Source organism: Berghia stephanieae, chromosome 14 (genome assembly GCF_034508935.2).
Source record: "Berghia stephanieae isolate SIO BIC M18660-M18661 chromosome 14, UCSD_Bste_1.3, whole genome shotgun sequence".
NCBI lineage: Eukaryota > Metazoa > Mollusca > Gastropoda > Nudibranchia > Aeolidiidae > Berghia > Berghia stephanieae.
In genome coordinates this window covers 6853635-6875253 of record NC_088373.1, presented here as the reverse complement: position 1 = coordinate 6875253, position 21619 = coordinate 6853635, and the positions used below count along the sequence as shown (strand labels likewise).

Here is a 21619-nt window from a genome sequence, read left to right as displayed (position 1 = left end):
TTTTTTTTCGAGTTTTTCTTCTTTTAATATATTTATTTTAACATTATGTCTGGGGTGTGGTCGGAATCTCCCACCCAAACAAGGGTTTTCCAAGGATGGTAACTCTCACGCTACTACCGCAATATCAACTAAACAGTTTTGGTTTGTCCTCGGGTCGTATGTGGAATTAAGAGTGAGAGTGTTCTGTGTTTTGGCACAGACCGTGCTTAACACACAAAAAATGAGCTTTATATAGCGCAATATCCACTAAATGTGCTAAGCACTTTACAAGGGTTCCCTGGTCAACAACAACATTTAACATCACGTAGGATGGAACATGACGCCTGTTAGGCGATATTACAATTTTCGGAGAAAGACAACGCTGTTAACAGACAGGTACTCATTTTACACCTGAGTACGGTGAGAGAATGTGAGTAAAGAGCCTTTTCCAAGAACTCAACTATGCACCGATCCGAAAGCGAGTGTCATACCACTAGACCACATAGCCGCACAACTAAGGAAGTTCTGTGCTAGAGGAAAAATATAGAAGCTTTCCACACTAGTCAAACATCTGGACAGTTCTCACCACTGGATGTGAAGGGATGGGCTGGTGAAGAGGCACTGGCTAGCTGAAGTATGGCCGTGTTTGTATGTCCATAACTCGGCTGGACATTGTGGTAGTAGAGAAAATCTGATCACATATTTGGATTCAGTGACCTCAAACTAGTAAAGTCATTGCGTGCAGAATTGCATTATATGACGAATAATGAAGTTTCAAAGATTTAAAAAGACAATTACATTTATTCATAGAAGTGTGCATGTCAGTATGTTGTTCACTATTTGTCATTCGAAAATGTCCGAAGAATTTTTGCGGGTTACATCTCAGGTCCTCATATATCCAATGAAATTGGCATCTACAGTCCAATTGTCTAGAAATAAAAAAAAAATTCAAACCCAATATATTGATGAGAAAATGAAATTTTATTTAATAATTTAGATCAATAGATAGCAATAACTAGTAGCAAGCAACATGTAAAGCTAAGCTGTAAATGCTGGGTGGGGTCTTTTGGCCTTCCATAGTGGGCAGGAGGTCATGCATTGTGTCTTCTATCCCCCTATTTCTGTCCGCGTTCTGTTTTTTTGCCTGGGAATGGGATTACTTGGTTTTGGCCTGGCCCTGACGGGGAACGTTGGTTGAGGGAAGCAGTCAAATGGATAGTATTAGTTTAGGATATTTTTTTCTTTCATTTATGTCCTATGTACTGTTAGTGTTAGTTGTTTTTGTTTTGAACATATGTTGTAAACATTTGAGTGTATTGCTCTCATTGGGATCCTGTGCGGTTGACTGAATGAGACTTTTAGGTGATCTCAAACTATGTACATATTGATAGTATACTTTTGGTATTTGCTTAACCTTTCCCTTTTGACTTACTTTCTCTTAGGTACTTTTGTAATACTATAATTTTTTGATGATCCCATTTTCTTCCCGCTAATATGACCTACATGAGCTGCAATCGCCGTAAATCCCTTAAAAACAAAAACAAAACAAAACTTCAAATGCTTCCAAAAATTGTGTAAAAATAAATTGTTTAATAGCAGAATGTTCTAAAATAAAAATTATGGATCTAGTATCAATTTAAATAAATCATAACACAAAATATTTTAAGAGGGAAATCGCTCTGCAGAGCGGTAGTCGGCAAATAGTAATAGTATAATAAATAAGAAAGAGAGAGAGAGAGGAGGAGGAGGGAGGGGGTTAACAGCTCATAATACATTTAGGTCATTTCAGCGCCACTAAAAAGGAAGAAAACGGGATAGTCAAAAATTCTAGATGTACACACGAGAAAAAGTAAGACACAGGGGACTGGCTCAAATTAGGAACAGATGTAGATTCCAAGAGCACAGTATCAGTAGTTTGAGATCACCTAAAAGTCTATCTAGACACAAGCACAAAATCCCACTTTAAGGGAAAGCACTCAAATGCCTATATTACATATTCAAAACAAAAATATATTAGTGCATCTCGGAGAAATGATTTACAAGGTTCACAGCCAAGGACAGGACAAAAACAAGTGATCTCATTCCGAGACAAAGACAGAAAGCAACCCGGAAAACAGAGATAAAGAGGAATAGAAAATTTCAGGTACCGTCCCTGGCCTTTATAGGAGGTCAAAACACCTCACTCCGCTCTCAGCCAAGGACTCTGACCAGGAGCTGGACAAAACAATTCCAAGAAAAAGACAGAATAGAGCCTTGTACATGTAATTAGCTATAGGGGGTTATGTTTTGTTTTTAAGGGTTTTACGGCGCTTGCAACACATTAAGGTCATATCAGCGCCAGTAAAAAGGAAGAAAATGGGATAGTAAAAAGTTCTAGAATTACAATAAAGCATCCAAGAAAAGGGAAGACAAAGGGGAATTGGTTCAAATAAGAAACAGGTGTAGATTCCAAAAGCACTCTATCAAAGTACTTAGTTTGAGATCACTAAAAGTCTCATCCAGACACAAGCACAGGTCCCCGCTAAGAGGAACACACTCAAATGTTTTACAAATCATATATAAAATAAAGAAAGCATAATACAGTGCATAACAGAGAGATGATTTACAATGAAAAAAATATCATCTCCCAAAACTAAGTATACATTCGACTGTTTCCCTCTCAGCCAGGGGATCTTGCCAGGACCAGGACAAAACCAAGTAATCTCATTCCAAGACAAAGACAGAAAGCATGTTGGAAAACAGATATAAGGGGATAGAAGACACAGTATGTACCCCCCTGCCCACTATGGGAGGTCAGGACCCCGCCCAGCTATAGGGGGTTAGATGTCAGGGCAAAGGTACCTCCCCGCACACCATGAAAGGTCAAAAGGGAGGGTAGAGACTAGGTAGTAATAAAAATATTGCATGTTGATGAAATAGTATTGGTAGCAATACTATATTGCCATCCACCACAAATCGGTGTCTCAAATTAGGGCCAGAAAACTGTTACTTCATGAACCCATTGACCAAAATGACCCTGAATTCGTCTATCGAACATTTTAAAGCCTGAAACTTCAAATATTGAAAAGTTGGGGGTCATGATATTTGAACAATAATATAGGCCTATGTGGCCATAGCCTCAAAACGATAATAAATCAGGATGATTTTGATGCTAAAATTTGGTTTTGCAGTCAAATAATGAAATTTGGACAATTTTTGTAAATATTATTGAAGGCAATAAACAGAGTTTATAAAAGTGACAAACACTTAAATTATATAATTCTGAACTTTTTGTAGCTGTTTCATCCTGACAGAAAACCATTTTGAGACGATGACAGGTCACATCATATAAAGTAAAAATTTCCCAGCCAGACTTTAAATAAAGTGTATGGCACTATAGCCTTTACAAACATCAAAGCTAGTTTTTAAAAAAAATGTTTATCACAAGATTAAGTATGGGTTTATATATATATATATATATATATATATATATATATATATATATATATATATATATATATATATATATATATATATATATATATATTATATATATATATATCTTATTATATATTTAGCAAATTGGATTTCTTGTGACACTAAAAGGCTCTGAAATCACTGGACCAATTGTCACCAAATATTGCACGGTGTTTACAATTGACTTGAAAATAGTTTGCGTGTGTTATGAGATTGATTAGACCGTGATGATTTTAATTTTAATTTGTTTCGTCAAATCCCATCGAAAACAGAAGCCATCATTTTTTTGCATGTGGGTTGTGTGTCAACTGTCTGGTTAGCAAGTATGACAATGAGGTGGGAGTACTTGCATTGGATCGATAGCAGTTAGTGGTTCCTCTCATTATTTTGAATACAATCAATTTCCTAAAATTATATAAACGATCTACCGCTCTTATCATTGGGGAAATAATTCTACGATAAGTCAGCAAAATAAATAAGATATCAAAAAGCAGAAAATATCTCTCCATGCCCAAATAAATGCTCTGTGGAGTTATCCTACGAAGTCGAAAATTGTATTGTCTATTAAGACAATAGAAATTGAGTTCAAATTTTAATCACCACTTGAATCATAAATTTTGAGATGATCGATTTATCATCATGTTTATTGAACGGGAACTCAACTATGATTGTAAATAACTGGAGGACGATGTGCACTTCTTTGCAGGTCTGATAACCCAAATCCTTATGGGCTCATAGTTGTAATGGAAATCTCAAAAAATTAATGAAAAATATTGTTAATTACAACAATGTTAAACTAGGCCCATAAGTGGGTTTGGATGTCAGACCTGCGTACATGTAAATGTAACCCTCCAACACTTCATATCATTTTTGAAACATTCCAGTGAGATGTTTTGGATAAATAGAGGATTACAACTGATTAAATAATATGAAAAAATGATGTGATGAAGGTGAAAACTAACAAAAAATAGTCGTCATTGCAGATTTGTGCTATTAGAGTTAATGTTTTATTATATATCATTTCAGAGAAATTAAGAGAATCATCATATTTTCCGGTATACATCCAACACCTTTACTACAACCTAAAAAAAATAATAAATAAATAAATTTAGCTTTTATATAGCGCAATATCCACTAAACATGCTCAAAGCGCTTTACAAGAGGTCCCTGGCCAATAGCAACACTTAACACGTAGGACGAGACATGATGCCTGTTAGTGTTAGGCGATATTACAATTTTTTTCAGACATAGACAACACTGTTGATGACCAGGTACTCATTTTACACCTGAGTACGGTGAGAGAATGTGAGTAAAGAGTCTTTTCCAAGGATTCAACTATGTGCCGAGCGAGGCTAGAACACAGGACCTTCCGATCCGAAAGTGAGTGTCATACGACTAGACCACATAACCTAAAGGCAGTCCCCTGAATTAATATGTGGCAACTTCTGAGTAAGTATAGAAAACAATTAGAACCTATTTCGTTGGGAAAAAAATCTCATTCAAAGTGCGTATTTTAATCTATTTTGTGGCTTTATTCCAAATGTAAATGTTGCTGCTCGAAGCTCGAAGAAATAAATAAAAATGTGAAATTGAATGTAAGCTTCAATTCAATTATAAAAACAGATCAAATGAACGTTTCGGGTTTCCCCTTTATCAACAAAATAGGATGAATGAAACACTACAGATGAATGAGATAATGTGGTAGTGGAGATCTTCATTTGAAACGTTCATTTGATCTGTTTTTGTAATTAAATTGAAGCTTACATTCAATTTCACATCATTATGGCTTTATTCCAAGGATCGGTTGTACCCATGCTGTTGTTCATTTATGAGCATTAGCATTTCAAAGTACCTCAGGAGGATCAGGAATATTTACTGGCCGAATAGAATAAAAAATGGAAGTCTGCTAGACCATTGTTATTTGTTATTGATGAAATTCTCTAATGAAATCAATTCGAACAAAGAAAGAGGGATATATAACTTAAGATTGACAAAAAGTCAGTTCTGACATTTTTCACAACTAGTCCATATCCAAGAGACAAAGCAGACTCGTTTGACTGGTGGTATATATATACAGTAAAATTACTTTAAACCGAAAGAAGCTAAACCGAAAAATACCTTAAACCGCAAAGAATTTAATAAATTGTACTAGGTTCTTCATTTTCTTTGTACTAATTCTTACGATGAACCGAAATACTTCTAAGAAGGACTTTCTTTAAACCGAAACAACTTGAAAGCACCTTCCCTTTCTCTTTATTTTTCTTCAAGAATTCGGGAAGGTGGCCCCATATAATAATGCCCGGCGATATTAAAACAAAGAGCGTAAGTATAAGATCAGGGTGAGGGGTGGGGGGGAAGGCAAACACTTCAATCACTGCACTTGGGTTTGGCCAGCACCACGACCGCAGACTGGAAAAGGAAGACAACGGGTGACTGGCAGGCGAAAAATGAGGAAAGAGAGGGAGTTGGGGTGGAGAATCATGCAAGCGAGATGTTCTCGCTCGTGTGTTGATGCTTTGGAACTGACTGGATTTTCAACACGACAATAAGGAGGAGGGGGGGGGGGGTAGACAACTTACCATTGACATGCCATTTCATTTCCACTTTGATTGAATGGGTGTGTGAGAGGGTGGGGGGTTCTATGTAATTAGGCCTTTGAACCTAATGGCTTTTCAACAAAAGAGAGATGTATAGTAGACAGCTTAGCATTGACGCGCCTTTTCATTTCCATTTCACTTCACCTCTGAGTAGCTGCGCATCATTCATTATCAATTATCGCACAAGAACTTTCGATCTTATTTTAGCTTTACATTTTACTAAAAGATGTCTAAAAGAAAGCATTGTGCTTACATGTTGGAGTTGAAATCAAAATACTATGTGAAGTCGATGGAAAAAATGTTGATCAAGACGGAGATATAATGTAAAATACACGGCATCCCGAACTCAACTCTTTCAACAATTTTGAATTGAAAACGAAAACTCCCAAAAATATTTTAAAAACACACCCAAAAAAAAAAAAAATAATAACATAATAAAAAAAAAAGATTTTAAAAATGGTTACGAAGATGGCATTTATTCAACAACTCCATTTAAGGTGTAACCCATGATACGGTTAAATGAGCAAATTTCTTAAATAGTTACTACCCTTGAAAAACATCGCAAAACGGGAACTTGCTTTAAACCAAAATGTCTTTAAACCGAAATGGTTTAGAAGGTCCCCAAAATTTCGGTTTAAAGTAATTCTACTGTATATATATTGAATCGTGTTTGATACAAATATGGTACGAAAAGTGCTCGACATGTAGTAATGGAGCGAATTATTATTTAATATATATAAAATAATATATATATATATTGAATCGTGTTTGATACAAATATGGTACGAAAAGTGCTCGACCAAACTCATGTAACACACAGTCCTGACGATGGCTAATTAGGCCTGAAACATTAATGTTGTTTTTTGTTTTTTGTTTTTAAGGGTTTTACGGCGCTTGCAACACATTAAGGTCATATCAGCGCCAGTAAAAAAGAAGAAAATGGGATAGTAAAAAGTTCTAGAATTACAATTAAAGCACCAAAGAAAAGGTAAGACAAAGGGGAATTTGTTTAAATAGGAAACAGATGTAGATTCCAAGAGCACACTATCAAAGTACTTAGTTTGAGATCACCTAAAAGTCTCATCCACACACAAGCCCAGGTCCCAACTAAGAAGAGGGATACACTCAAATGTTTAAAAATCATATATAATATTTAAACAAAACAATACAGTGCATAACAGGGAGAAGATTTACAAGGAAAAAAATATCATCTCCCAAAACTCTATACATTTGACTGTTTCCCTCCCAGCCAGGATATCCAGCCAGGGCAAGGACAAAACCAAGTAATCTCATTCCAAGACAAAGATAGAAAGCATGTTGGAAAACAGACATAGGGGGATAGAAGACACAGTATGTACCTCCCTGCCCACTATGGGAGGTCAGGAACCCCACCCAGAAACATTAATGTAGACTGTCTCAAACATTGTGGTAAATATTAAAATAATATATATATATATATATATTAATCGATCTACACAGTACAGCAATGTGGAATCTTTACTTTCGGGTTTTTTAATGATATATAGGTATATATTGGATTGTATTGTGTATATTATTATAACAAAGTCATAAAAAATATAATAATTAAAAAAAAAGACAATAAAACAGAAACGTTTGAATAATTGGCATAATTATCTCAAAATCAGCATAATAATAGTCAATCAGATTTATATAATGATATAAAAGGGATGATTTTGAGGTTTGACTTTTGGACAGCTTGCCATTAGATGTCATAATCATAAAATAACTCAGATATTCCTATTAATAAATGATAATTAATAATTAATAAACAAATTAAAATCAGTAACATTGTAGATAACCATCCTAATACAAATAGAAATTATCTTTAATTCTTTGAAAAAAATTAAAACATAAAACATCCTTTATATTGATAAAATCATTTTTTAAAACAACCTTAGTATGTATGAAGATGGTTGAGTTATGTATAATTATGAATGAAAAAGATAATAATATATAAAGATCTGAACAAGTATGTACGACAGAAGCCAGACAAAGCACCTTTCATACACACTTGTTCAGATCTTTATCTTATACTGGTGCCTGCTCCTTAATTTCTTTAATTTGATACTTAAAATTTACATGCTAGAGCATTTCAAACTCTCATTCGTCTGTAGTGTTTCATTCATCCTGTTTCGTTGATAAAGGGGAAACCCAAAACATCCGTTTTATCTGTTTTCGTATATTAAGTTGAACCTTACAATCAAATTCACATTGTTATTTATTTTAAAATTTTATAACTGTTTATCAATGACATTGTTTTGGTGGTTGTTGGCTGTAGAAACGATTTTTGTTGATGCAGATCTGCTCTTTTCTTTTCAAACTCTCCATGTTGTATTACTATCTATAAATATTGTTTTGTTTTTTTCTGGCTCACATGTTAAAATAAAACCAACAAAAAACAAAAACAAAAATAAATAATTAAATATTTGTTTTAAAATTTTTACAGTCCACAGCTTCAGGCAGGTTAAGTTTTACTTTTCATATAATTCTAATTTTCTAAAGACACAATTCAATGCTTCTATTTCACAGCTCTGTACTTTAAAGAATCAATGGTTAACTCTCTCCTTACCAGCCATTTTCAGGATTTTCCCCAAAACTCTACATCCAACTAACACAAAAATAGATATTTTATCACTCAAACACAAAAGCAGTAAAGTTTTTGCGATACAGAATTTCTTTTGCAACTTTACTGTTCATTTTCTATAAATTGTATGATGCACAAATGAAATTTGAATAAGAAAAATGTTGGTTGTATCGTAACGAATGTGACGATTTTCCTATGCGTGGTAAGGAGAGGGTTAAAGTCTGTCCTATCGTCTATCAGTGTTTCACAGCTGTACTTGGGTAGGCCGTAGACTGGAGGATATAAAAGAAAAAAATAAATGAAAACAATCTTCTATATTTAGGTATTAAAAAAAAAAAATTGAGCTTTTTATATAGTGCAATATCCACTAAACATGCTCAAAGCGCTTTACAAGGGGTCCCTGGCCAACAGCAACATTTAACACGTAGGACAGGGCGAGATTGCAGTTTTTTCGGACAGAGACAACACTGTTAACAGCCAGGTACTCATTTTACACCTGAATAAGGTGAGAGAATGTGAGTAAAGAGTCTTCTCCAAGGACTCAACTATGCGCTGAGTGAGGCTCGAACCCAGGACCTTCCGATCCGAAAGCGAGTGCCATATCACTACATCACATAGCCGTACAACAAACGTACTTATTCTTATCATCATTTTTATTTTTTACTTTGAGAAAACTAAAATTTCTGCATTTAGCCAAAATAGAAGATGTTAACATTAAATATGGACTGTTTTAAGGACAACTGGATTATTTAAAAAAGAAACAAACAAAGAAAAACAAAAAAAACCTCGATTATATATAGCGCAATATCCACTATACATTGGGGGCGAAGTGGCCGAGTGGTTAAGGCATTGAACTGTGATCTGGATGACCCGGCTTCGAGCCCCGCTTCAGGCACTTTCGTTTTTTTCCTTGAGCAAGATTAACCCCCAATTTGCTCACTTGGACAACATGGGTGATTCCTGTTAACATCAGACATCTTGTTTGATGAGTTATCTGTATTCCCTCGTGGAATGCCTATGGCGCAAAAGGCATAATTTTTAATTTTAATAACCACTATACATTATCAAAGTGCTTCACAAGTGGTCCCTTGCCAACAGCAACACTTACCATGTAGGATATGATGCCTGTTACGCGGTATTAAAAAAAAATTTTCTAATTGAGTCAGTGCTCTTAATGACCAGGAACTCGTTTTACACCTGAGGATGGTGAGAGAATGTGAGTAAAGAGCCTTTTCCAAGGACTCAACTATGCACTGCTCAGCGGTACAGTCTTTGCTTCGCACCCGAAAGGTATTGAGTTTGATCACCTGCTGCGCTGTGTAGCCTTGAGCAAGTCATCTCGCTCTAGCTCAATTTGTGGCGCTGCACTGCGACTGATGCCTGGGTTATTCCAGTCTTCCCTTGGAACAGACCCTAGAGACAAATTTCTCCTATGGGATGAATAAAGGGAGTTTTATTTTTTAATTTTAAATCATGAATAGAAGGAAATCTCCAATTATGATGAAAAAATGTAAAGAAGAAATTTAAAAGAAAAAAAAAAAGATAAAAACCAACCAGTAATTTGACAGAAAACTGAGTATCAATTTCCTTTCTGATCCCGCATGGCATTTTTGGCTGTCCAGTGTGCAGAAACCCAAGGTATTTCCCTCTATGGCCAAGACACTCCAATGTGACGAATGATCCCATTTGACTTAGCTGGAATTTGGTATCCAAAGTGTGGGGAACGCCGGGTGTCTGAAAAAAAATAAATAATGAAATGTTAAAAAGCAAGTGATCTTTTATACTCCATAAATTGTGCTCAAAGAACATTACATTATGGAGATGCAAGCTTAACTCTCGAGTTCACCCTCATTGAAAATTTGTTGGATTTTCCATGCATATGAACTCGAGAGTGTTAATGATATGATATGATATAAGTCCAGATTTATGTAGGCTTTTACAGCCTTTTATCTGCTCTTGTGCATTCGTGAACGTATATAATTCAAGTCTCTCAAAACAGGGCATGCCACATAGTGGAAGGAGGTGTCTGAATTTAACTTTACAAACAGTATTTTTCTGTTTCACAATGAGCATCAAGATGGCACTTGAATGCCTGCAATGAAGGGGCGTCGACAACTGTTGCAGGCAGGCGGTTCCATTTGTCGACTACCCTAACTGAGAAAAAGTTCTGCCTAAGGTTTAGAGAACACCTTTCTTTGGAGAGTTTGAATCTGTGTCCTCTGGTGGTGCTGGTGGAATCAAGATTTAGAGGGCTTGTGCTAACAGAGTATAAATTATGTGTGTATTTGTACGCTTCAATTAGGTCTCCTCTGTCTCTCCTATACTGCATGCTAGGTATTCTTATCTTTTTCAGTAAGGAGTATCCAACGTGAAGAGGACAAAACATGACATCTATGAAGTGTTGGTACATTTTCTCTTGTCTGTTACTGGAAAAGTTCTAATAAATTTTACAAATAAAAATTTATAATCATCATCATCATAACTATTATCAATATCATTATTATTATTATAAATGATGATGATGATGATGACGATGATAATAATAATATAAATACTAATTTAAAAAATGATAGTGAAAACAATAATAATAATAATAATAATAATAATAATAATAATAATAATAATAATAATAATATAATAATAATAATAATAATAATAATAATAATAATAATAATAATAATAATAATAATAATAATAATGCATATTGACAAGGGATGAAAACCATAGATTGCTACAACACATTACAATAAGACACAAATCATAAATATTCACGTCAGTACCTATGACTTACCATAGGTACGATTGTCATACATCCTTGGACAATGGCCAGGTAGTTGTTGTTGTTGTGAAAACGCACTTGGTTGTTTCCCTCATTGGTCACTGTCCACCAGGCTAGAACAAACACAATACATAAATTATGAAATAAACCAAAAAAAAAAACCCAAACAAAACAATACAAAAAAAAAACAAGAAAAAAAAAAAACAACAACAACAACTACGAATTGCCTTACGTCCTGGTGCCTTTTAAAAAAAATTATTTTTTGGTCTTTTTACATACTTGGATTGAAAATGTATTTAAACTTGAATGAGTGATTTAGTTTCAATAAACCATTTCACAAATTCCACGTTTTCTACCTATGCCACCATTTTCAAATGTTTTCAATACACAGGATGCAGCATTCAATTGTACATTCTAAAAAACAACAAGCGTGGCAACAATAAAAACTTGAATTATTTTCTTTATGAACTGAAAAAAAATTCATAATGATATCTTCATTAATAATAAATACGATTTGTTATTGGTTCCAGACTTCTGGGAATGTGTATTATATTTTCTTTCTAAAATACATACTCATATCCCCATAATTTTGGAATAAAAATATTATTTTCAATTTGTGTAACCACCATAAAATTGAAAATCAGAAGCATATAAAATAACATGAAACGAAATTGTGGAGATAACTGCCACAATAATAGGTTGGAAAGGTCAAAAAGTATGCATGTAATTAAATTTTATCATCACATCCATAGTAATATGTAATTTATCTAATATTGTTTATTTTGTGTGGCAATGTGGTCTATGGTATGACACTATCGCCTTCGGATCGGAAAGTTCTGGGGTTGAGTCCCACATTGTTGAGTCCTTGGAAAAAGCTCTTTACTCTCATCGTCGGAAAAAAGTTGTAATATTACCAAACAGGTGTCATGTCTTGTCCTTCATGTTAAGTGTTGCCATGGGCTGAAGGCCCCTTATAAAATGCTTTGAACACGTTTGTAGATATTGCTCTATATAAATGCTCAACTTAAAAAAAAAAAGTTTTTATTTACAACAATATGATTATGTTGGTTTTGTAAACTAGAAATTATTTTTGATTTGTGTTCTATAATAGCAAAATCTTATTCTCACAGGCAAGATAGAAGGTAAAAAGAGTAAAAGTAGACCAAGAAAAACATATTTGAATAGTTTGAACAGCTGGGTGACAAAGAAAGAGAAGAGTAATATTAGTTTTTTGAGGTTATCTGATCAGAGAGATGAATGGCGTACCATGATCACCAATGTCTGGCACAGACTTGGTACTTGAAGAAGAATAACAAAATGTCTAAAAATTAAACTTTGAATCTTGAAAAGCAAATAGCATTATTGTGATGCTGAATCAGAATACAGAAAATATTCTGATTTAAAGTCGAAATGATCCGAGTTCCAGTTGGATTGATAATGACGATGTTGGTGAAAATGATGATGATGACGATGATCATGAAAATGACAATGATGTTGAGAATGGTGATAGCATGCTCATACTGTTAAAAGGTCGTGGGTCAAGGGGTCCATTGCCATCTAAAACCATCAGACCTCCTGGATTCATCAAAATTTGAACTGTCTTCTGTGAGGCTCTGGGAATCAGTTGGATGGTGTTGTTGGTGTTAAAAAGATTCTAAATAGGAAAAAAAAAATATTATCATTATATTTATTATTTTATTAGTTTCAGAAGCAAATCATAATTTTCTCATTGTTTCTAAAAAGTTCTATTCCTATTATATCAGTGCATGACATAATCAGAAGGTGAGAATTTCAGATTTGTATTTTTTGGGGGGGCATTTTCTGAAAGAATATGCTCCCCAGAGCATTTTAATCTTTATTTGAAGTAAATCGGGTGATTTTTCATAAAGTTATGGTCAGATGTATGGGAAAGGGATCCAGCAACTTTTCTAAAATTTCATACCTTTTCAACTTGATTAGCTGTAAAAAAAATATTTAAAAGTGAACTTAAGTTTTGATATTTCCCGAAGATGTAAAAAAAGGGTTGATTTAATCATTTATGACAAGAACTCATTTTGGATAACAATTGAGCTTCTAACTGAACTTGGCATTATCTCAGTTCAAATCTTTTCACCATCTGACTGATTATGTCATTCAATGTAACATATTATCACAATGGCCATACCAAGAGATTAGAGCAATAGTTTTTGTCAATGGCATTGGAGACTTTATCGGCTGCGTAGTCTATCTCTCTGCTGATCTGGTTGCCAACCTTGTCTACTTCATGCATGAGGGAGCCCAGAAAGCCAGTCTGAGGATGAAAAATGTGAAGGTTATGGTGGTGGTAATGATGGTGATGATGATAATGTCTGTCGTTGATGACAAAGACCAGGCTGAAGATGATGGTGATGATGATTATGATGATAATGTCTGTCGTTGATGACAAAGACCTAGCTGAAGATGATGGTGATGATGATTATGATGATAATGTCTGTCGCTGATGACAAAGACCAGGCTGAAGATGATGATTATGATGATTATGTCTGTCGTTGATGACAAAGACCAGGCTGAAGATGGCAGTGATGATAACGATGATGTTAATTGATAATTTGAAAAATAGCTATAATTACAATACCATGAAAACAAGTAGAAGTCCTTTTAGAGGCAACAGGCTCATGGAGCCAGAGTTTGTTGTCCACGTTTCTACAGCAGTAAACGGACATTAACAATTGCTCACTACCCTTTGGACAGGACCTTAGTCTATTGCAAAGTACTTTTCAGAGGATCTGCCCAATCACAAATAAAATCTTGGATGCACCTGTGATTTATAATGGACTTTTTGTGCACGAGGATAACATTCTAACAAATAAATAAATAATGTGAAATTGAATGTAAGATTCAATTTAATATATGAAAACATAATGGATGTTTCGGGTTTCCCCTTTATCAGCCAAACAGGATGAATGAAACACTTCAGGTGAATGAGATAATGTGGTAGTGGCATTGTTAAGATTAATAAACAAAAACATTGATCAATGTTTTAGTTTATTCATAATAACAACACCACTACCACATTATCTTACTGGCCCAGTCCAGCAAGATTCAGATATCCCAAGAAGATTTAGTTTGTATTGATGTAGTCATTTCTGTACTTGGGCCAGTTTTCCAGATTGAAATAATGTTCTGACATTCCAGCAGGCAATATTTATCTTCTTTTTTTTTTGTGACAGCAGACTGGTGGCTGTCGTGCTGAAAGCATCCTTTGGGATTTGGCCTCCCACTGTTATTAACTCTCTCGAATTCGTATGCATGGAAAATAAAACAAAATTGTTCGATTTTCAATGAGGGTAAACTTCATGGGTGACAAAGAAAGAGAAAAGTAATATTAGTTTTCTGAGGTTATCTGATCAGAGAGATGAATGGCGTACCATGATTACCGATGTCTGGCACAGACTTGGTACTTGAAGAAGAAGAAGATCCCAATTCAACGGTTTTAACGATCAAGGTATCACTGTTTAAATAGGAGATTTTGATAAACTGCTTACCCTCCTTGGTGGTGGAGCGTGTACAACTGTAACATTAGAAGGAACGACCTTCACATTGGGGTTCTGAAGTACATTGAAAAGAATCCATAAAGAATATCATTAGTGTTGTCCATTCGGAATTTATGGTTGAACAATACAGTGTTTTATCTAAAAACAAAAGGTTAGATGCAGTCAAAATGTAAAGAAATTATAGAGGATAAATGTGACTGATATATATCATAACAAAATAAGTCACATTTACTGACTTTCTTTATTTACATTATTTGCAGCGCTGCACTGCGGCTGACGCATGGGTTATTCCATTCTTCCCTTGGAACAGACCCTTGAGACACATTTCCCCTATGGGATGAATAAAGGGAATTTTATGTTATTTATTTATTTATTATTATTATTATTTTTTTTTTAATTTATAAAAAATAATCAAGAGACATAGAACAAGCCTGCGACTCCATGAGTGACAGTGAGGGCAAAATTTGGACATGACATTGTGTTTTTTAAAGTAGGGTAATTTCCGATTATAACCCCTAAGCCTAATCACTTATTGTAAGAGTTATAAAAAGGGCTTTAAATAATGTATGTCATGGAATTGGTTCAATTTGACTTGTTAGAAGAAATAATAAAAAAAAAAAAAAAACAAAAAAAAAAAACAGTTTAAAGTGCATGGAGCAATGAAACGTGTGATTGTGCTATTTAAATGTGATGTATGTACAGTGTGTATATGGATGTGTGTGTGTGTGTGAATGTGTGTGTAATTGGATGAGCTTGTGTTCGCATGTCAGAATCTGCAGTATGTAATGTTTTTACTGATGGTCAATGTGAAGCGCTTTGAAGCTTTGGCATAAGCATTATATAAATGTACATTTATTATTATTAGAATTAATAAAAAGATAAAAGCTTGGACAAGTAAATAAATAATAAATATCTGGTTATCTGTTGCGCCATTTGAGCACTAACTAATTAAGTAAATATATTTCAAAGAATCAACAAACCAAATTCTTAGTCACATCAAATATGTGACCCATCGTCTCAAAATGGTATTATGTTGGAATGAACCATATACTTATAAGCTGAATTCAATGTTAACCTGGTCAAAAATCTATACTGTTGGTATAAGCATCCTAAAATATGGTATCCTTTCTCCTCAATAAATCGGATAAACTCAATACAAGTCTGATATTTCTGGCTATAAATTCAATTTTCAACATCTTAACCAACCCGACTTAATACCGTTTTGAGGCGAAGGGTCACATAAAATAACATATTATAAAACCATAATAGAAGATACAGGTTGACAGTTGGATACAGAATGAATCCCAACAAGGGAGACACGAGTTGTGAACATTAACCCTCTACTAGTTGTGAACATTAACTCTCTCCTTATCAACTATAGGATAATTGTCACATTCATTTTGATACAACCAACATTTTTTAAAATTCAAATTTCTTTTGTACATCATAAAATAAAAATTTAAAGACAATGAACAGTGTGTTGTAAAGCATGTTTTGCTAAAGAAATTATGTATGGCAAGAACTTTACTGCTATTATGTCTGAGTGATAAAAAATCTATGTTTGTGTTAGTTAGGTGTGAAGTTTCGGGGAAAATCCTGAAAATGGATGGTAAGGGTTAAGATTTACATTACATAAATCAAACAAGCTTCGATAAGGTACAAGTACATGCTTTGGATACTCATATGCAATAACTTTCAAAGGCAACGTTATCAAACTTATTTTACCTGATAGACATAGGCAGGAGGAGGTGGTCCAGGGTCTACAGTGTAGGGTGGGGGTTGTGCTGACCCATGGGGTGAGGGGTACATTGGGGGTTGAGCCATGATGACTATATCTAGCACTTCAAACAGGAAGAAAAGTATACAGACAACTCAGTCCTGACGATGGCAAATTAAGCCTGAAACATTAATGTAGACTGTCTCAAACATTGTGGTAAATATTTAAAAAAATAATATATATATATATATATATATATATATATATATATATATATATATATATATATATATATATATATATATATATATATATATATAATATATATATATATATATATATATATAAAGAGCAGCACAAAAAAAAAAGACATTATTTTGGTAATGTTTCCTTTATAATAACTCCCTGTGAGAAAGTTGATTTTTAAATACGTTATTTAAAATCTCCAAGGCATGGTTACTAATTCATTTTCTCATTAAAATCTTTAGTTACTAGGGAGACAAATTGGCACTGAATGAAATATCTCTCAAATACCCCAAGTTGTGAAAGTCACTGGAAAGGTTATTTTTTTAAATATCAACAGTTAACTCACTCTGGATAGTGCGGCTATGTGGTCTAGAGGTATGATACTCTCTTTCGGATCGGAAGGTCCTGGGTTCGAGTCTCGCTCAGAGCATAGTTGAGTCCTTGGAAAAGACTCTTTACTCACATTCTCTTACCGTACTCAGATGTAAAATGAGTACCTGGTCATTAACAGCGTTGCCTCTGTCAGAAAAAAAAATTATAATATCGCCTAACGGGCATCATGTCCCATCCTACATGTTAAGTGTTGCTGTTGGCCAGGGACCCCTTGTAAAGTGCTTTGAGCATGTTTAGTGGATATTGCGCTATATAAAAGCTCAATTAAAAAAAAAAAAATTTTAAATCCTTGTCTCTCTGAAGATCAGGTACAAGCTTCTCCCATTGATTTTTATGAATTTGAGGCATCTTACAGTCGAAGTACCAGCAACAACATTTCCAATATAAATTTGTAACAGGATTTTTTACATTTGTTTTGAAATTTTTGCGCTTGAACGTCATCTGGAATCAATAAGTAAGTGTAAGTGTAAGTATCAGTGCTGATGGTGACAAAAAGTGAAAAAGCAGGAAAATGTTGAACGATTGCCTTTAAGCCCCATTTTGACTGCACTAAACCCCACTTTTAGAGCAATTGAGATGATAGACTATCATTGTTTGTTTGTTTGTTTGTTTGTTGCTTTAGGTCTCTTCCAACACAATTGAGGTTATATGAGAGACCGCTGAAACAAAGAAACAAGCAATCTAACAAAAATAGTACAAATGTAAATCAAAATCATAACCTAAAGATATCATAAGCTAAATTATAAATAACCAAGAACAAACAGACAGAAGATTTACAGAAAAAAAAATATCCCCTGTCAAAAATACAATCACAAACCAAAGAAGCAGGATAGGCTAGTAAAGAGAAGAAGAAACGACATCACTATCGGATCGTACACCCATGCGAACATCATAGGTATATGATTCAAGGGTGATGCTCCCATCCAACCACCCGCATAGACCATCATTGATACTCTAGCTAACTTCTGGAGAGTGGGAAACTGCACCTGTCTGTTCCACCACACATCAACTCTCTCATTGCTAGCACATTGTTTCGAGAAAATGTAATTTTTAAAAGGAGGAAGTTCCTCCTCTGGACTCCAAAATCGCGGATTTCCGCGGATCCGAGGAAAACCATCAGCACTGAAGTATATCTACGTATTTTAAATAAAAATTATTTATTAAAATATATCTTGAAAACGTTTGCTACCAAATCACCAAGTTGTTCCAATGCAGACACCCGGGTGTTCCATTCAGATACCCAGTTGTTCCTATTCAGACACCCAGCTGTATTAACTCACTCAATCCTAGATATTTTTGCTCCTTTTCAAAATTGGTAAAATAAAATGTATTAAAAATGAACATACATAGATAATTTTATTCAACTACCATTAACATGCAAAAACTAAAAACATTTAACTTTGATACTAACGCCTAAAATTTGTCTCATAAAAATGTAATGTAAAATTAATCCGGGTAAACTATGGATATAGTCGGTGTTAGGTTTGAGTGAGTTAAATCAGAAACCTGGCTAAAGTTTGTAAATATAAATCTAATATAAAAAAAATAATAGATAACTATTTAACATTCGTAACGAACGTTTACAGCACAGTAACATTTTTAATGTCATTGTGGGTATAATGAAATTAAATAGCACTAATTAAGTATTTCAAGGGTAATAATAAATTGAAACATGGGTCATCTTACTTTACAAAGGGTGGTCTGAATTGGCATAATTAGCACAACGGAGTGTCACAGTGTGTCTGGATTGGGACGAATGACAAGGACCCATCAAGGCCGACGTGCACTTATTGTATGTCTAATAACCCAATTCCTTATGGGCTTACTTATTGTTGTAATGTAATGGTGAAAAATATCGCAAAATATCGTGCATTACTATTACAACACTGTTAAACAAGCCTGGATTCGGATGTCAGACCTGCATATGTACACGTCGAGCAAGGCCAAACACACAAATAAAATGTATCTAATATAAAAATAATTATAATGGACAAGAAGTATGAGAATAGACACTCGAAATAGAAATATGAGTATGAGGAAATGTTAGAACGATGAGCTTTCGGCAGGTCTCCCAAACTTTAGGTTAATCGTGTTTGCAACATATATGCAGCAGTTTTTTTTTTCACACTTACTCTCTGTGTGCGGCCAATATAAGTAATTGAGCTGAGAGTGCCATTGTGGGGGGTCCGAATTGGAATGAATACCCCACCCTAATTATATGTGAATGTGGTTTTTTATATCGTTTGAAACCTGTTCGATTTAATTATAATTAATATTTACATTTTTTTTATTTTCATACGGTTTAATTTAATTATAAACATTTCGTTCAAGATGAAGTGAGTTTAAGGTTAAAATTATCCTTTAGAAGTACTCTCTACTTACGACTCCTGTATAGATTTCTTAGCCTTTCTTTTAGAAAACTGGTAACTTGACTTTTGTAGGTACTGGATTGATAGACATGGAGGCTACATGAAAATTGCGAAATGTATTTGAGTTGAGTAACGGACAGGATTTACTCTTACACAAAAGAGTTCTTGTTTTTTTTTATATCCATGGGGAAATCCCATCGTGTGACGATGACGAGGCGACCAAAAGAGATTTTAGAAGGCCCTGGACGATGAGTGATGAGCACCATAGATTTATAAATAGTAACACATAATCTGTGACGATGACCAGCAAGGACTATCTACGGCTAGGCCTTCTAAAAATAGTACCTTTTTGGTCGCCTCGAATCTTAGACGGTGGCCAAGTGTCACTGGTACAGCATCTTTAACTTTTGAAGATGTGAAGTAGTAGTAGTAGTAGTAGTAGTAGTAGTAGTAGTAGTAGTAGTAGTAGTAGGAGGAGGAGGAGAAGGAGGAGGAGGAGGAAGAGGAGGTGTAGAAGGAGGAGGGAAGTTGTTTATTTCATTTTTTTTAGCAGCTAAACTAATGTTGATATAGATAAAGGGAGTAAATCTAACTAATGAATGAACAACACAAAACAAACAACGTTTCGGCCAAGGGGCCCTTGGCTGAAACGTCGATTGTTTTGTGTTGTTCATTCATGAGTCAGATTTACTCCCTTTATCTCTATCTCCATTTTATTGACTCGTCATTTAGGCACCTCTATTTATTTGTTTTAAAGTAATGTTTTTTTGGGGATTTTTTTTTGTTTGACATTTCCTGACAAAAAGTATCTGGCATTCTAGTCTCAAGTGAAGTTACGACACAGTTTATTGTGTATTGGGGGAGGGCATCCGGGTCACCAAAAGGTCATCGACGCTTTGAGGTTTTGAGAAGTCAGGTCATCGACGACTGAGAACTTCCCGACCTCCACTTAGTTCTCGATGCTTTTCTCGTCTCGAGAATCTTGGTCGTCGATGCTTCTCGTATTGAGTCCCGAGTCCCGAGTCTCGAGACTATACTGCGCGAGCGACGCACGCGTTACTAACAATGTGTACTATCTGCATTGTTCACCCCTCTCTCGTCGGCGATGATTCCAGCGAAGCTCGAGACTTTTTTGCGTCTCGAGACTCAAAAAAAGTCTCGAGCATCGCTCTAGTCATCGGTGCTTTCATTCAATACCTAGTCATTGGTATTGGGTATTGACGTTATATCATATTTTAAACAGCTAACAAAACACAAACGTCGTAAATAGATCAAAATGGTTATAGGTATCAATGTTTTATTATTATACAAAGTGAATTTATTTAATGTATTTTAAGTTTTAATACAAAAAAGCCATCCAAAGCTCAGTTGAAGTGCTACTTCTCGGGAATTCCCGACTTTTCCTTGGTCATCGAGTTCGGGAAGTTTTGAGTGTTGGTGGCCGATGACTTGAGGTATCATCGAGACTTCCGCTCGACACTATTGTGTATTGTGTTTGTGAATCGACACAGGTGTGTGGTAATCATGATTAACCTGGGAGATGGACTCCATACAAGAAAATATTGAAACTAACGAAATTTACAACCGTTTATCCTTTTCTTTAAAATATTTTGAGAATTGCATTCATTATTAGTGTGGACCGTGGAACTTTTACTTATTTTATTTGATTACACATCAGCATCGGGCCCCTCCTGACCCTGACTGAACTGACTGCTGTGATTGGTAATGAAAAAAAAATCCCTTCGTCATTCTTATTTGCATTGGCTCTGCTGTTTATGTCGTGGTGAACAGTGATTAGTTCATGAAGGTCCAGAGATCAGGTCTCAAGTGATATTTCTTTAAATCGTAGAACTCCATAGAGAGAGGGACCGGATTCTGTGTTGCAGTTATCTGTAGCTGTCAACCACTCATTGATAGACACGGTTATCAACAAGGTTTGTTATTG

The 21619-nt window shown here is 34.7% G+C and overlaps 2 protein-coding genes across 5 annotated transcripts in view; one reads left to right on the top strand and one right to left on the bottom strand.

Annotated features, from left to right (window-relative positions):
• Positions 1 to 7523: 7523 nt before the first annotated feature.
• On the bottom strand, positions 7524 to 19926 carry LOC144959788 (uncharacterized). 3 transcript variants are annotated; one of them, XM_078892535.1, is made up of 8 exons: positions 19688 to 19926; positions 16675 to 16847; positions 14941 to 15003; positions 13581 to 13706; positions 12938 to 13070; positions 11429 to 11529; positions 10192 to 10371; positions 7524 to 8909 (listed from the first exon to the last, which is right to left on the bottom strand). In XM_078892535.1, the coding sequence occupies exons 2-8, from the start codon at positions 16771 to 16773 to the stop codon at positions 8874 to 8876; spliced, it is 738 nt and encodes a 245-aa protein (XP_078748661.1). In that variant the 5' UTR covers positions 16774 to 16847; positions 19688 to 19926; the 3' UTR covers positions 7524 to 8873. The 3 variants fall into 3 exon arrangements, with proteins under 3 accessions (XP_078748661.1, XP_078748663.1, XP_078748662.1); XM_078892537.1 differs by having other exon boundaries at positions 16675 to 16790; positions 19688 to 19800; XM_078892536.1 differs by lacking the exon at positions 19688 to 19926 and adding an exon at positions 19438 to 19502 and having other exon boundaries at positions 8736 to 8909.
• Positions 19927 to 21155: 1229 nt separating this feature from the next.
• Positions 21156 to 21619, top strand: part of LOC144959845 (glutathione hydrolase 1 proenzyme-like) — a 48242-nt gene continuing 47778 nt past the window's right edge. For both annotated transcript variants that reach the window (XM_078892637.1, XM_078892636.1), the window contains exon 1: positions 21156 to 21608. The gene's annotated coding sequence lies outside the window, so the exon portion shown is untranslated. The remainder of the gene's footprint in view (positions 21609 to 21619) is intronic.